General features: G+C 36.4%; 1 protein-coding gene across 3 annotated transcripts; it reads right to left on the bottom strand.

Moving 5' to 3' along the window:
* Window positions 1–978: 978 nt before the first annotated feature.
* Window positions 979–14072, bottom strand: Mlf (myeloid leukemia factor). Of its 3 annotated transcripts, XM_019056781.2 has the most exons (6): window positions 13800–14072; window positions 12468–12732; window positions 11311–11512; window positions 10395–10545; window positions 6625–6684; window positions 3795–4075 (listed from the first exon to the last, which is right to left on the bottom strand). In XM_019056781.2, exons 1-5 carry the CDS (start codon window positions 13862–13864, stop codon window positions 6666–6668), a joined length of 702 nt encoding a protein of 233 aa, XP_018912326.1. In that variant the 5' UTR covers window positions 13865–14072; the 3' UTR covers window positions 3795–4075; window positions 6625–6665. The 3 variants fall into 3 exon arrangements, with proteins under 3 accessions (XP_018912325.1, XP_018912326.1, XP_018912327.1); XM_019056780.2 differs by lacking the exon at window positions 6625–6684 and having other exon boundaries at window positions 979–4075; XM_019056782.2 differs by lacking the exons at window positions 3795–4075; window positions 6625–6684 and adding an exon at window positions 9755–10041.
* Between the last annotated feature and the right edge of the window lie 4 nt (window positions 14073–14076).

Genomic DNA, 14076 nt, shown 5'->3' with positions numbered 1-14076 from the left:
TAAATTTTTATCAGCTCAGGAAGACCCACATCTTGCCTATCGTAACTATCTTATCTTAAATATTTACTTTAATTAACGAATGTTACTTGTGCAAACTGAAACTTGATGGACTGAGGTAATTAAAAATAATGATTTTCACCATGAAAGTGGATTAATGCATTGATCATTTGAAATTTACAAAACATTTTCTTAAAGCCCTAAAATTCAAATCATGCTATTCTGTATCAGATATTAATACACAAAAGATTCAGAAAATAATTTGAAATAATCAGAAAGTATCATAGAGAGAAGAAAGGAGGTCTTCGCATTTCGGATGTCCTGGATTATTTTGATGACGTAGGTTGGTTCAGACGATTTTCATCATCGATTTTCTTGGAAATGGTGTAGTTTAAGGAAACAAGTCATTATACATACAGTGTTTGAGATTCAACATGAGGTGATTTAAGGAAAAAGTCAGACGTTATGGTCCGTTTTTCGTAGTTCAAATTCCAAATTTTGCTGGTCATGTTAGACTGACCTACGTCTTGGTGTAAACAATCTTCAAGATGCTAACACCTCCTTTTTTTCCTCTATGAGGAAGAACGCCCCAAGTGAAAATCGCAAAATCTAAGTCAAAATGATTTAGAACATTCAGAGGGACGATTTTCTCCAAGTTCTTTTCAAGTACATTTTCCTATCAAGTTTTGTATGTTGGTACCTGACGTACTACAGCATCGTTCGACCTTCAGGAATTCTTGAACGAGTCTTAAAATGCGGACAGTAATGAATGAGCAATGCATTCTCAAATCGTTTTTCTGTGTAATTGTACTGTAGATCTACCTAAAGACATGCATTAAATTCAGATTCTATTGTTTGCCCAGAGGCAATTTTATTCAACGAAAACTTGTGATTGGAATTACTTTCAGCTGATATTAATATATTAAAAAAATCCGTATCATTATTAATTAGGGTAATAAGCTATCCAGAAAATCAAAGATGTACGCAACTAGTGATTTTACATTTATTCATAAACTATAATCATAAATTATAAATCAAACTATTTTCACCTTAAAGTAACATAGATACATTACTGAAATTTATTTTGAATAAGCCTATTTTAATAAATACACATTGCTAGTCAAGGTAGAAAGGTTGATTTCTGGAACTGCCAGGACTAGCAAAAAACCCTTGGCAGAGTTGACAGGATTCGCAAAGGAAAATAGTGAAGAGGAATGGAATAGGAAGAAGAAAAAAAAAAGGTGCGATGGACTAGTGATTGATACAGGGCTTACTTTCTTTACTGATGCAGCTCTACACAAATGAAGAGAAACTCAATAAAAGGTTGCAGAGGAAGGAACAGCATCAGTTGCCTTGTTTCTGAGGAAAAGGGGCATGTAGGCACTCAAAACTGGATTGATTTCATTGTGACAAATAATAACTAAAAACATCTAATGAAAGGGGCGACTATTCTCACTTAATAAAAGAATTTAAGCGTAAACCCCAAACCTAGTTCCTGCTGAACCACTTATTTCCCCCACTAATCTAAACAGCTCTGGATGAATTGCATTGATTGCAGTAACAGATTTTCCGAGCAATTGTCAAGTGGGATTGCAAGACTGTAAAGGGGCTCTGATTTGGTTGCATACGGAAACTTACAAAATTATTAAAAGAAAAGTTAGAGATATTCAGTTACCCCACTAAAGTTTCGTATTCACATGATTTAAAAACAAAATTTACATGCTTGGCGCAAAAGTCACAGGAAAAAAAGACAGACAGCATGGAAAATAGACCATGTTCCATTCTTGATACAGTAAACCTTTGCACGATAGAGTTTGCTTATTTCTAGAGGAGCTGTTTGCCACATATTCAACACAAACTTAACATGAGCTGAATGCTAAAGATGGTGGAGATAAATTGAAGGAAACTTGGATGCGAGGAATTCAGGAATAATTTTAGTGGACCACTAGACAGGATTCAAAATTAAACACCGCAATACATGTTTCTTGACAAAGTTTTACGCTGAATACAACAGACGAACAGAAACTTTCCAAATTCAATTTATAGGAAAGAAAATAGCATTTTGTATGTATGTGAATCTACGCTTCCCACTCATGAAAAACCAGTGTCAAATCAAGCATAAACTGATTTCAGATACTCTTTGTAAGAAGTATTTTCTCGTGTGCTGATTTTTTTCTTTTCATAAAATTAGATGTGCCTTATATCAGAAGAGGGAAATTTGTATGAAACCATACTCCAGTCATTTGCCTGACGTAAAGGTTATTGTTGAATGGCTGATTTGACCTGCATAGATTTTTTTACCGAGCAAGAAGTTAGAATTTACTATTTACGATGTAACTTCTAAACGCAAATTTTTCACTTATGACATGATTTTCAAAGTTATCGAAATGATCAATATGTTCTGCTTGGATTTTGATGAGGTCACATGAACACGCGCCTTTCAGATGTTTCATTCGAACCCTGTTGTGGGGTAAATTAGAGAGATAAATGGAATGAAATGGAGAGGTGGAATTGACCAAGACAATAAGATAGAGAGTTCTAAAATCAATAACTAGCTCTACCGATTGATGCATGAAATTTAAGAAGTTCAGGAACTTACTTGACAGACAGAGTAGCTGTAAATTGCTAAGAATACAAAACTTTTCCTTCTTTTAATCTAGGTATTTTGAAGTGTTAATTAATTTTGTGACATGTTATCCTTTACACTCCTATGTTTATAAGGTTGTAGTCTCAAAATTTCTCCTGGTTGAATTTTTGAACTCCCTCGAAAATACAGAAAAAAAAATAAGACAAGACATAGCTATTAATGACAGAAAACCAAAAACCTGCAATATCTAACCATCAGAATAATGTTAATCAGCATTAAAGTATCGTAAAAAAAAAAAAAAAAAAAAAAAAAGCAAATAAAAATAATAAAAGAAAAAAGTACGAAAGCTAGAAATGTTTGATAGACACTCCAATATAAGGAAAGCATCTTGAACACAATGTTTATAACGATAAATAATTTGAAAGAAAAAATAATAATAATAAAATATAAACCATTTATTAGAAGGATACTCATTATGTATAACTTTCCGACAAGGAATTCACTTTCTACAAATCACTATTACGACGTGTTTGAAGATAAGTTCAAATCTGAGAGTTTCTGTTGCAGGAATTTGGTGCAGCTATATTGCAAGAAACCCACTTGTCCTCCACTAATTTAAAATTGGTACTTTGTACGAAGTTTGTTTTTCCAAAAAGATAAGCCTCTTGTAATTAAATCCAAAGATTGTCGCACACCATGTCAACTTGAGCCAACTCGGGTTGGGGGGGGGGGGGGGGGGGAATTTAGCACTTTAAAGAAATTGGACAGCAATGCTTTTTAGGTATGACATGCTCAATTTGGGAAACCCTGAAGAGATGAGTGAGAAATTTGATTCCAAAGAGGCTGGCCATGCACTGAGAAGACTATTGAAATGAAGTGACCAAAAACAGTAAAAAAGTATCCGTTTAAGTATCTTAAGCTTTTGGATGTTTCTAGCCCATTGCAAGCTCGCTTTAGATATAGTTCATGGTTTTCATTCATAGTGATGGCTTTAACGAGTCTTAGCCATGATGTGACTTATGTTGTTTAGATAAAAAAAATTCAAAATGTTCATTGGAACGACTGAATTATGGAGGGGGGGGGGGGGAGAGAATCATACTGTCAGGACTTGAAGTAATAACTTCGAGACTTTTTCCAGCACAGCTGACAATTTTCACTTCAAGCTTTATCAAAAATTTTAGAGATAGTCCGTACTTGCAACTATGACGGACTAGAGAGGGATTTGCACATAACTTACACAATATTCTCACAGATAGATTAGATCATAGGAAAAGTTCAGCGATTTATTTTTGTTTCTTTGTGGATTTTTTTGATTTTCTTGCAGGCACATCTTCATGATCGTGATCACGTTTCCGCCTGAGGTCTCCGGGCTCTAGGATATTTGATGGCTCGTTAATTTCGGATTCTTCTTTCTCATCTGGCTCCTCCGTAACTTCAGTAATTTCCACGCCTCCCTGATGAAAATCATCACGGTCTTCCACGCTTCTTTCCCTGAAAAACGAGACAAAATATGAAATTAGAAAGCTAATTTAATAGAATAGTTCTCTACATCCACATTTTGAAATCTCTAAGGTAAAAGTACGCAAAACCGCAGAATAATTGGAGGATATATTCGGACAAGGGACGAAATTAATCTCTTCCCAGAAGGGTAGCATCACTTTACAAGGTCAGGTTGATTCGCTACAAATATTTTAAAATAACAAACCCTTGTAGTTTTATATAATTCTTTCAGCTTAGACATGATATTAACAGATTTTCATCGTGAATGTACTCAGAAACGGCAGCTAACCATCGAAACTGACCATTTTAGACTGCTACCTATTATACTATTAGTGATATTTCATAATTAAAGTAAATTGTCAAAAAACCAACTTGTTTCTGTCAAAGGGTAATATGGGCTTGGATGGATCCCAAAATCGCCCGAAGCAAAAAGGGAGGGGCCAGTTTCACCCTTAATGGAATCTTCATTTTACACTCCCTAGGTAAAAATACTAGCAAATGAAGATATGAAGGTAGTAAGTTGTTAAAAAAATTCATAATTCCTTTAAAGGTCTGAATTGACAAAATGAGGCATGATAAAGGCCGTCAATAAGACATTTCTATTGGTTATTAAACTTTTAAAAACAGTAATTTGTAGTATTTATTTGAATGTAGGAGAGAAATGTTTTGTTTGAATGTAGGATTTGAATGCCAATGAGAGAGAGAGAGAGAGAGAGAGAGGGGAGGAAAAATTGGGAGCTTGAAATAATTAAAACTAACTAATTGAGTCTTAATGATTGAGTAAAATTCGGAACAATCAGGGAAAAGTTGAAAGACTTAATTACCTACAGAATGTGCTATTATTGTTCTTCTTCTCTCAACTACATACACATTCCTGCCAAAAATGTCAATAGCTATCATTGAGGTAACATCTGCATGCAGGGAAATTGGAGGGGACTCCTGGTTCTCTTAGGAAATATTAAGTAGAGAACCTTGAACACGTCCAGTTAAATTGTGAGGGTTTGTCAAACATAGGTGCCAAGGCAGCTGAGAAAGTTCATTTTTAGAAAGTTTCGGACTGGGGCACCAAAATTACAATGAGCGAATGAAATTAATGATATAATAATGATGAGATAACCTATTCAAAATGTGCACACAGAGAGTGAGCAAGAGAGAATGGCGTAACAAATGAGGAGAAAATGCACAGGACACTAAACAAGAAACTACTGTGCACTTTGCGAACTTTTGCTCGATTGATTTATTTTTACAATACTGACGTAGCAAGGAAATTGTTACGTAGTTGATTGTTCAAGTTACACACGTCAGTATAAAGTGAGTTTTCCATCACAGGAATTTAAAGAAAAAAATTCTGATCGCCCCACATTAAGGTATACATGAAAACAAGTGTTATGAAGCAAAAAGCCAATAAATCCTAAGCAAATTCAATGCATTATAGACAACAAAATCAGACTTCTTGTTCAAAAAATGCGATAGACCTGTGCTTGCTAAATAGTGCGATAAGAAGTGCAGTGCACTGACAAGCTGCATTTTTTGCAGTAATCGCTGTGTTAATCAAACGATATGCTAGACTTGCTTTTTCACCAACCCTATTTTTTCAGTGTTAATGATTCAAGTATCTGACTAATATCTTGAAACATGAACAAGTTTCAAGTGAGGCAAACCAAGGCAAGGCATGCACGTATGATAAAAGAAGGTATATGAGAGCACAAAGGGAGTAGCAAATGTGCATTACAGAAAGTGCAACATTGTCTTGTTTAACTTTACACTATTTGGCTGGTTGTGCACCCTTTCAAAGATAAAAATCCTCTTCCGATAGGCTCAGGTCTAGGCGATTTCTCTCTCTTTTTGTTGAGAACTGTGCAGAGTAAGGCAGATATTTAGCAGAAGCCACTCTGCTACAACAGTATTTTTCGACAAGTCATGGGGAAGCTCACTCGAACATACATGAGAACATTAAGTAACTATTCCTTACAACTTCTCATCAATTTAAAAGCAACGTCCGAATTGCCACTGTCCAATTTGAGGAGATCACCTTTATCATTGAACTTCTGATTAAGATCAGTCAAAGTTAATTATGGCGCTGTGAATGGTTCATTTATTCGTTGGTGAAGAATTGATGAAAGAGAGGAAGTAAACAGCATGCAATTCCTAACTTAAAAAAAGCTTTGCGGTGATATATAAACTGCAATAGGAACTAAAATCAAGTGACAAGACACTAGCTTTATAGTTGTTAGTTAAAAAGCATATTATTGGGGGGATGATACATAGCCCTTAATATTTTACCAGAAGTTACCTGACCGGGCCATTTTTACAGTTTGTGATCGTAATAATTTAACTACGATGCTAATTTCCTCATAATTTAATAAAAGAACGAAGAGCTTTGATCGAAAGTTAAAAATGAGTGAAAGGATCATTGCTATCAACCCTCCCCTTCACTATAAACGCAAGAATGCTCAAGGATTTGAGAAGTAAATCAATACAAAACTCAAAAACCGGGCTATGAACAATTTAACGACACAACCACAAACTAACTTACTTACTTCTAATAAGATGGTTTATTAGTCAACAGTCAACAAACACATCAATAATCACGGCCATACCTGAAAACAGGATACGCTCAAGTTTAAGCATCTACAAGCAACCGTTAGGATGAAAAAAAGATGCAGAGCTCATTGTGTGTATTAGAAACCCTGCTGAGTTCAGTTAGAACTGTTCAATTCCAAAAACATGATAGAGATGAACTTCGTGCACGACGATCAACCACACGATAGATAATTGAAAGAGGAGGAGAGGGTCACATCTTGACGAAAAAAACTGGGAGCTTTGTAGCTTTTAAGCATCGCTTATGTTCTCGTCTTTTTTGATGGGCCAGCGCACTTGAAGTTATCCCCAATAATTTGAATAATTTCAAGATTTTTAGGGGAGGAGATGAAGAAGGCATCAAATAGAAAACATCTACATATTATATACGAGCAACTGATCTCATCAAGAAACCTACAGATTGCTGGAAACCACAACAAAAACAACCGCCGAAAAATAAGGGTAAAAAGATCATTTATATTCTGTAATCTTTCTTACTTCATGATCTAATCCACCAGCATGATTTTTTGGCGACCTGGTCATGAAGTTTGACCGGATGATGAATAATATATCCATGGATTTTACCTTAAAAAAAGTTCTGAGGTAAATACCTTAAACAGATGATCATCTCTGTTTCACTGGCTGCCTACCTACGACCTTCAGGCACCGATATAAAAAATGTACCACTAATGCATCCAAATGAATACAAGGTTACTCCAAGGATGCCTCTCTGGTTTGTAGCTTGAAGTTCAATTCGACTTCAGCACTTCAGTGCATATAAAATGGGTGCTTACAAAGAGGAAGGATATGTTTCCCTGGGCTGAGACTCCTTTTTGCAATAATGACGTTCGAATGGTAGATACTTTCTTCTATCTTTTTGCATGTACATTTTCTCAAAACAAGAGGGAAGGACATAAAATAATAGAACAAATTAAGACCAGCGGTATTCAGCTACCTTCTTTGTCACTAAAGCCAGCTCTTTCCAGTACGCAACAAGGGAATTAATATATTTTGTTATTTTTACTTGACACCAAAAATGTAGGTTAGATATAGAATCTACATTGAGACTTGGTAAATCTAAGTGATAAATATAGCAGGAGAATTGTGTAGGGGTTAAGAGGCAATTTTTTTTCTCATTTTAAGAAACAAAAGAGAGACAGAAAGAGAGGTCAATAGACGCAAAAGAAAGAAATACATAGGTTAGATGGATCATTAGCCCAGAATGGAGATGAGGTAAAGCTTGATGAACGTACAGGATCCCAGAAACTACTTGTGGGGCTGTGTGCCACTATCAATTTACCATTATTTTTTATTGCATTAAACTCATCTGTGAATGCTGACAAAAAATAATCTTTGCGCCAACTTCCTACACGCCACCGTTTTCGCACACTCCGCGATTGAAGTTTCGATAATTTTTTTAATAAATGGAGGCAGAGCAGCAATGAAGAGTCAAAGAGACCCCTCTTCCTTTTAGCACTCCAGGACGAGCTACATAGCTGCCAACAAGGAAAACCCCAGTGCGTTTAAGTGCATTGTGATCAGCAGCCACAACCATGGAGCGGCAGTTTTATCTCAGATTCCGCACGCCTTTTTGCTTCACCATCCAAATCAATTTCTTTCTGTCTCCCAATCTCATCCCCACCAGACAGACTTGCGCTGCGTTTTTCAATGTTCACAGCCTGTAAAAATTTGGCACAGAGATGACTTTTGGTCAGCATTCATAAAAGAGTTTTTGATGCAATAAAAAAATGGGAAGTCGATAGCAGCACACAGCCTCATAAGGAGTTTGCAGAGTCCTTCCAGTTAATGAAAGCTTCTTAAAAAGGAACAGCTGAATGTGCACCTGTAAAACTGAGTGGTTGTTTGCAGTGATTAATAAATCGAGAAATCTTAATTCCTGGCAGAGTAGTCACAGTTGCATAAAAAGTGAGTGACCCAATTTTAGGGAATTACATCTTGTTGGATTACATCCGATCACAGCAAGTTCCGAAATGCATCCCATTTTATTTTACAGGGAGAAAATGTTAGGTTCATTATCACAACTGGAAACTCAAAATTACTTAGGGTGGTATTTTTTTTTTTTTAATTATAGTTACATTCAACACGCGTCTGCACCTAACCAACTTAATTTAAAACAGTCCTATTGAAACAATTAGGCCAGAGATTAGTATACTATCAATCGAAGAAAGGCAATACAACTCTCTTATTTGCAACTCCCTCCTGGCCAACAATTCTAAAATGATTGAATTACATGCAGTAAACTGCAAGTCCAAATCTCAGTAATTTCTCTTCTTTCCTAGATGTTTGACTTACCTTCTTTTTCCTACATTGCTTATTCTTTTCAAAATCGCAGTCACTTCGGAACGTATACTTTAAAACAATTCTTTGCCTTCCCTCCCTTTTTGAAGCTCAGCAATTGATTCAGACCCAAGTTGGTTTTTTTTAAAAGCTAAAATGCGTTTACACATTCTTTATTTTAACCAATTATTTTCATGGTGGAGTGGGAAACCCATTCAACCAGTGTTGCACAGTTGAAAAAGAAATCATTTGAGCATTCTTCTCCAAACTAACTGACACCAAAACGCTGCAGTCAGGAATGAATCCATGTTTATGGATATGCACCACCTTGCCACTGATGCAATTAGGACATGATGGAGGAAAAGAAAGTTCCCATATTCAACAAAGGGATATGGACACAAAGTGGGTATCCATAATTTCGATTTCTACAGCAGCAAAGAAAGGAGCTTTTAATCCAACAGTTTTCAAATCCGACAGGCACCATGCCCAAAAAGCGCCTTATTTATTTAACTCAAGGCAACTTTGGTGCTTGGATGCTGACGTTTAAAAACGGTTAGTTAGCTATAAAAACGCAGATACACAGATAAGCTTTTTTGATTGATACTAACATCAACTAGAGATCCCTTTTTTAAGGATTCATTTTAAATTTTTAGAAGTGACTACTAGGCAAGGGGGTCAAATAACTTATGTAAGCTTCATTACTTAAACGTGACACAGATTTTGGCTCATGGTAAGCTTTAGTAAATACTCGCTTACAGAATAGATGGATTTGCGAAGAAAAAAAGTACAGGAGAACTCCATCATAATTGTTTTATTTCAACTTCAATTGAACTAAAAAAATTGTGTCACCTATGTTTCACTTGAATTTTAGATACTTAGAGAGGGTTCACTTCCAGAGACTTTAATTGGTGAGGGTTCTAAATGTTGTTTTAAAAGATTCTTGAAAATAGTTCCTTCTTCAAATCTTGGGAGAAAATTTTCGGAATTTGTTCATCAAAGGATTATAATTTTCTGAGTATACTTTTGAAAAGGTCCATTTTGGTGTTAAAAGCTTCATATCACAAATTCAGTTCCTGTACCTGAAAACCAGTGATACATTCAATACACTCATCTTTTGAGAAACTTAAAATATTTGAGAGGGTCTTAAAACAGAACGAACAATTGGTTGAAAGGAAATAAAAAAGGATGGATGGAAAAGGGTCAAATGAGGCATCTGTAAAAGGAAGGACGTGATTTACAGAGCCTTGATCGGAGTTTTTTTTATTTCTATCAGTCATAGAAGATATATTCAGTTATTATTAAACTTCAATCTTCTCCTGAACTGAAGCACAATTGTTTACAAAACTCAAGAATGTATTAACTCTCTCGCACTAATAGACTAAAAATTAGGAAATCTACAGAGAGAGAATAGTTAATAGTTATTTTCTATTACCTATGGGATGTGCTGGAAGGAAGAGCAAGTTGAGGTCCATTTGAGTGACGATGATGCCTTGGGGATCCATAGCCAATTGCATCATGCTGTCCTCTGCGGGAGTACCTTTGAGTTTTTTGCATCCATTCATGGTTGAATGAGTCGGCTTCATCTGAAGGAGAGGAGATTAAACTTCAGTTTCTTTTTCTATTCATACTTTGGTGACTTTACTAATACGTTGTGTAAATTTGAAAAAGTTACTTAGTGAATACTACCTTTCCCAGTCAATGGGAGAGGGTAGAGGGATTTTTTAACTTCAACACAAGCTTATAAAAGACGGGAGCTTTTTTTTGGCTGAGGGCTCCTTAGGTATGACTTGATCATTGAATGACTCACTTACTGGATTATGAATAAGGCTTATAGAATGTAGGTAGATGAAAACAGGCGGGCAGAAAAAGCTCGATCAAACGCCTGCCCAGGCGCTAAAAATGTGGAGAGGCTCTTAAAATTGTGGAAGTAGGGCCATTTTCAAGGGTCAGAAGTCGAAAATCAATAGTATAAGGCCCTTATTTATGAAATTTAGGGAAGGTTTTTAGAAAGCCAAATGTAAAATTTTGAGCTAGCAGGCAGGCTTAAAAGATTCAAAGCTTAAAACTTCAAAGCTTAAAAGATTCTGCACTTCTGGATGAAGATATTTCAAGGCACGTACATACAGGCTTTCGTTATATAAAAAAGTTTCATGTGAGTATTTAAAGCTTATAGATGTAAAAAGAAAAATTCAAATGCTAGTAGAATTAAGGGCCAATAATATACATTAAAAGTAAAATACTAAGATCATCAGTTTTAACTTTTTAAGATGTCAAATTTTTGAAGAATCTGTGAACTGTCATTAAGTATCACCGAAAAAACTTGTTGCATGTATACAGGAGTGGAATACCTTCTTCAAGGTTGATGAATTCTTGATTTTCTTCTTGCTGTCCTGAATTTAAGTCTTGCTCTCGTTCAATGACATGAGCTCTTTCCCCAATGTGGTGGCCAATTTGCATTTTTTTAATACCTTTTCTTGAATCACACAGTGTCTTTTTTGTCTCTTTCACGCCCCCTGGACCTTGCCGCGTGGATGAGGATGCTTGATAGACCTATCAACAGAAAGACATGACCTGGATATTACATGAGGTAAGCAGGTGTTGATAGGTGGACGCTTTTAACAGAAGATGAATGTTGTTGCGGGTCAGTGACGTAACTAGGAATTCTCTAAATAGGGGGGGGGGGGGGGGGGCATTTAAAAACGTTATGGTAAATTTACATTATTTTGTGTACGTCCCTGATAATACATTATGTCTACCCTCCGAGAGTAAAAAAAATGGCACAATCGACGAGGCTAAGGGGGGGGGGGGGTCCAGACCCCTAGACACCCCCCCTCGGTCTACGCCACTGTTGTGAGTTATATCAGAATATGACAGGCACTCCCTTTAGAATATTCTACCAACAGGCGATTTACCAGTTGCGAGATGGACTATCAAGCAGTACTTTCTGGGATTGGAGCTAAAAGAATTCAGATGAGCGGCACAGTCTTTTTAAAAGTGCGCGAACTATGTTCTTAAGAATAGAAATAGAGTATTTTCTAAGGCATGGAGCTGACCTGCAGGTCATTTCATTAGTGTTCTCCCTGATTTATACAGTGGGGAAATTTCAAAAACCTAGATAAATAAAAGGTGCAAATCAGTTGGTATACTCAAAGTGTCATTAAAAAAATATGCAAATGCAAGAAAATGAAAATACAAGCAATGATTTAACAATCACACAGTTCATTACATTTCTGATCGTCGCGTTCAACAATTTCTGCTCATATTTGATTTCCTCAACTAAATGCTGTACGACGCTTCAGCACAAGATTTTCGGAGGATGTTGTAGAAAAAGCAAGAAAAAGTAAAATAAAATTTTAGGTGGAATGATGAATGGGCCTTTTCTAGAAAATTAAAATGTGATGGGTACATTGTAACATCATAAACAATGACACAGGGTTTACGCTTTCATAATAAAAATATAGGACAAGTCTTTAGGAGACTAAAAGCGTGAGTTTATGTGACTAACCTGCGGCCGACCATCTGGGCCACTGGTCATTGTCATTACAGAACTGGAGCTGAAGGAATGGCAGTTCGGGTCAGTATTCATTTGAGACATGAGTTGTTGCATTCCTCCAAACATTCCGCCGAAAGGCATCATCATATCATTATTCCTGTGGTGGCCTCGTCTCTGTTGTTGAGAAGGATCCATGAGCATGTTCTGCCCAAACATTCCACCAAATGGATTTGCAAGCATTGAGTTCATCATGTTGTTCATTTGCCTGAAGGGGTTTCTGCAAGAGAAAATATCATGAATCAGTAAGTTGAATGAACAATAATTTTGCCATCTAAGTACACCAAGCAGAAAAAATAAAACATAATATAAACAAAGCATTCCTACTGTCGCAGAAAAGTTCACTGTAATTTAACTAGATTTAGAAATGTAAGGTAATGGGCTGAACTTGTATACAAGAAATCCTCGTGATAAATTGCAAATAGACTTTATGTACTTGAATTAAATACTGAAATCCGTCGCAACAATAAGCAGGAGTTGAATATTGTCATGAGAGATGGAAAATACTAAACCGCACACCATATTCTCAAAGCTGACAGTAACATTACTGGTCCCTCTTACATGCAAACTTTCATTTCAATATTTTTCAGCAGTACAGGGCCGTCTGGTCCCGTTCTGAGTTTGAGAGACAATCAAGAATGATCACATTTCCCACTTCAAGGCCCATCCAAGCAAACGGGGAACAGTCCATGGCGGAAAACTTGTCTTTCTTCACTGTCGGAATTCTCTTTGCAAAGATCAAAAAAAGACAAGTTATCAGAGGCAGACTGTAGAATGCTCTTATAAAGCTCTCTTAACGCTCTAGCCCCTGGAGCTTTGACAGTGCAAACTTCACACAAGTTTAAGATTTTCTTGAGCCTTTCGATGCTTGACTTTGGAGAGCAGAAACTCTTGATGACAGTTAAAAAACCAAGTTTCATAAAATGGATTCAGTTAGGTCACAGAACTGCGCCAGATGGGCCGACTTTAACAGATGAGACAATGCCAATAAGGTAAGATTGTACTACTTGGTTCATCAGCTTTGTCAGAGGTTTTACAGTGAGCATTTTCCTAGCAAACTGTGACATTGTTGGAACCTTTGAAATGTCTGAAAAACGAACACATGGATGGATCAGAATGATAAATCAGATAAACCAAAGCTAGCTGAGAGCGAGATGAAACGAGCCGACTGAGGGTACATAAATCGATGCTGTGGAGTGAAAAATGGATCAAGGATGAGAGGTAGGACTGCAATCCTTTACAGAACGCCTAAGAGCTACAGAGTACTGGATATTATGTTGTGCTCACCCGAACATATCGTCATCGTCAAATCCCATACCCATGTCGAATCCTCCCATCATGGATCCGAACATTTTTTCACTGGATGTGAAAACACTTGCAGGAAGGACAGAAAGGGACACTAATCGATAAAATAACGAGGCGAGGGTTTATTAAGATTTAAGACTGACAAGTGACACGTTAACGTTTCACAAAAAGGACGAGGACGAAGAACGTAAAAAATTGCTCCGAAGTCGCAAAATATAGCAATGGAAGTTGCTAGAACTAACAAGGATAAAGAAATAGG

Source organism: Bemisia tabaci, chromosome 5 (assembly GCF_918797505.1).
Source record: "Bemisia tabaci chromosome 5, PGI_BMITA_v3".
In the NCBI taxonomy this organism is placed as follows: Eukaryota; Metazoa; Arthropoda; class Insecta; order Hemiptera; family Aleyrodidae; genus Bemisia; species Bemisia tabaci.
Note: the sequence above shows the minus strand (reverse complement) of the source record. Positions and strands in the feature narration are given on the sequence as shown.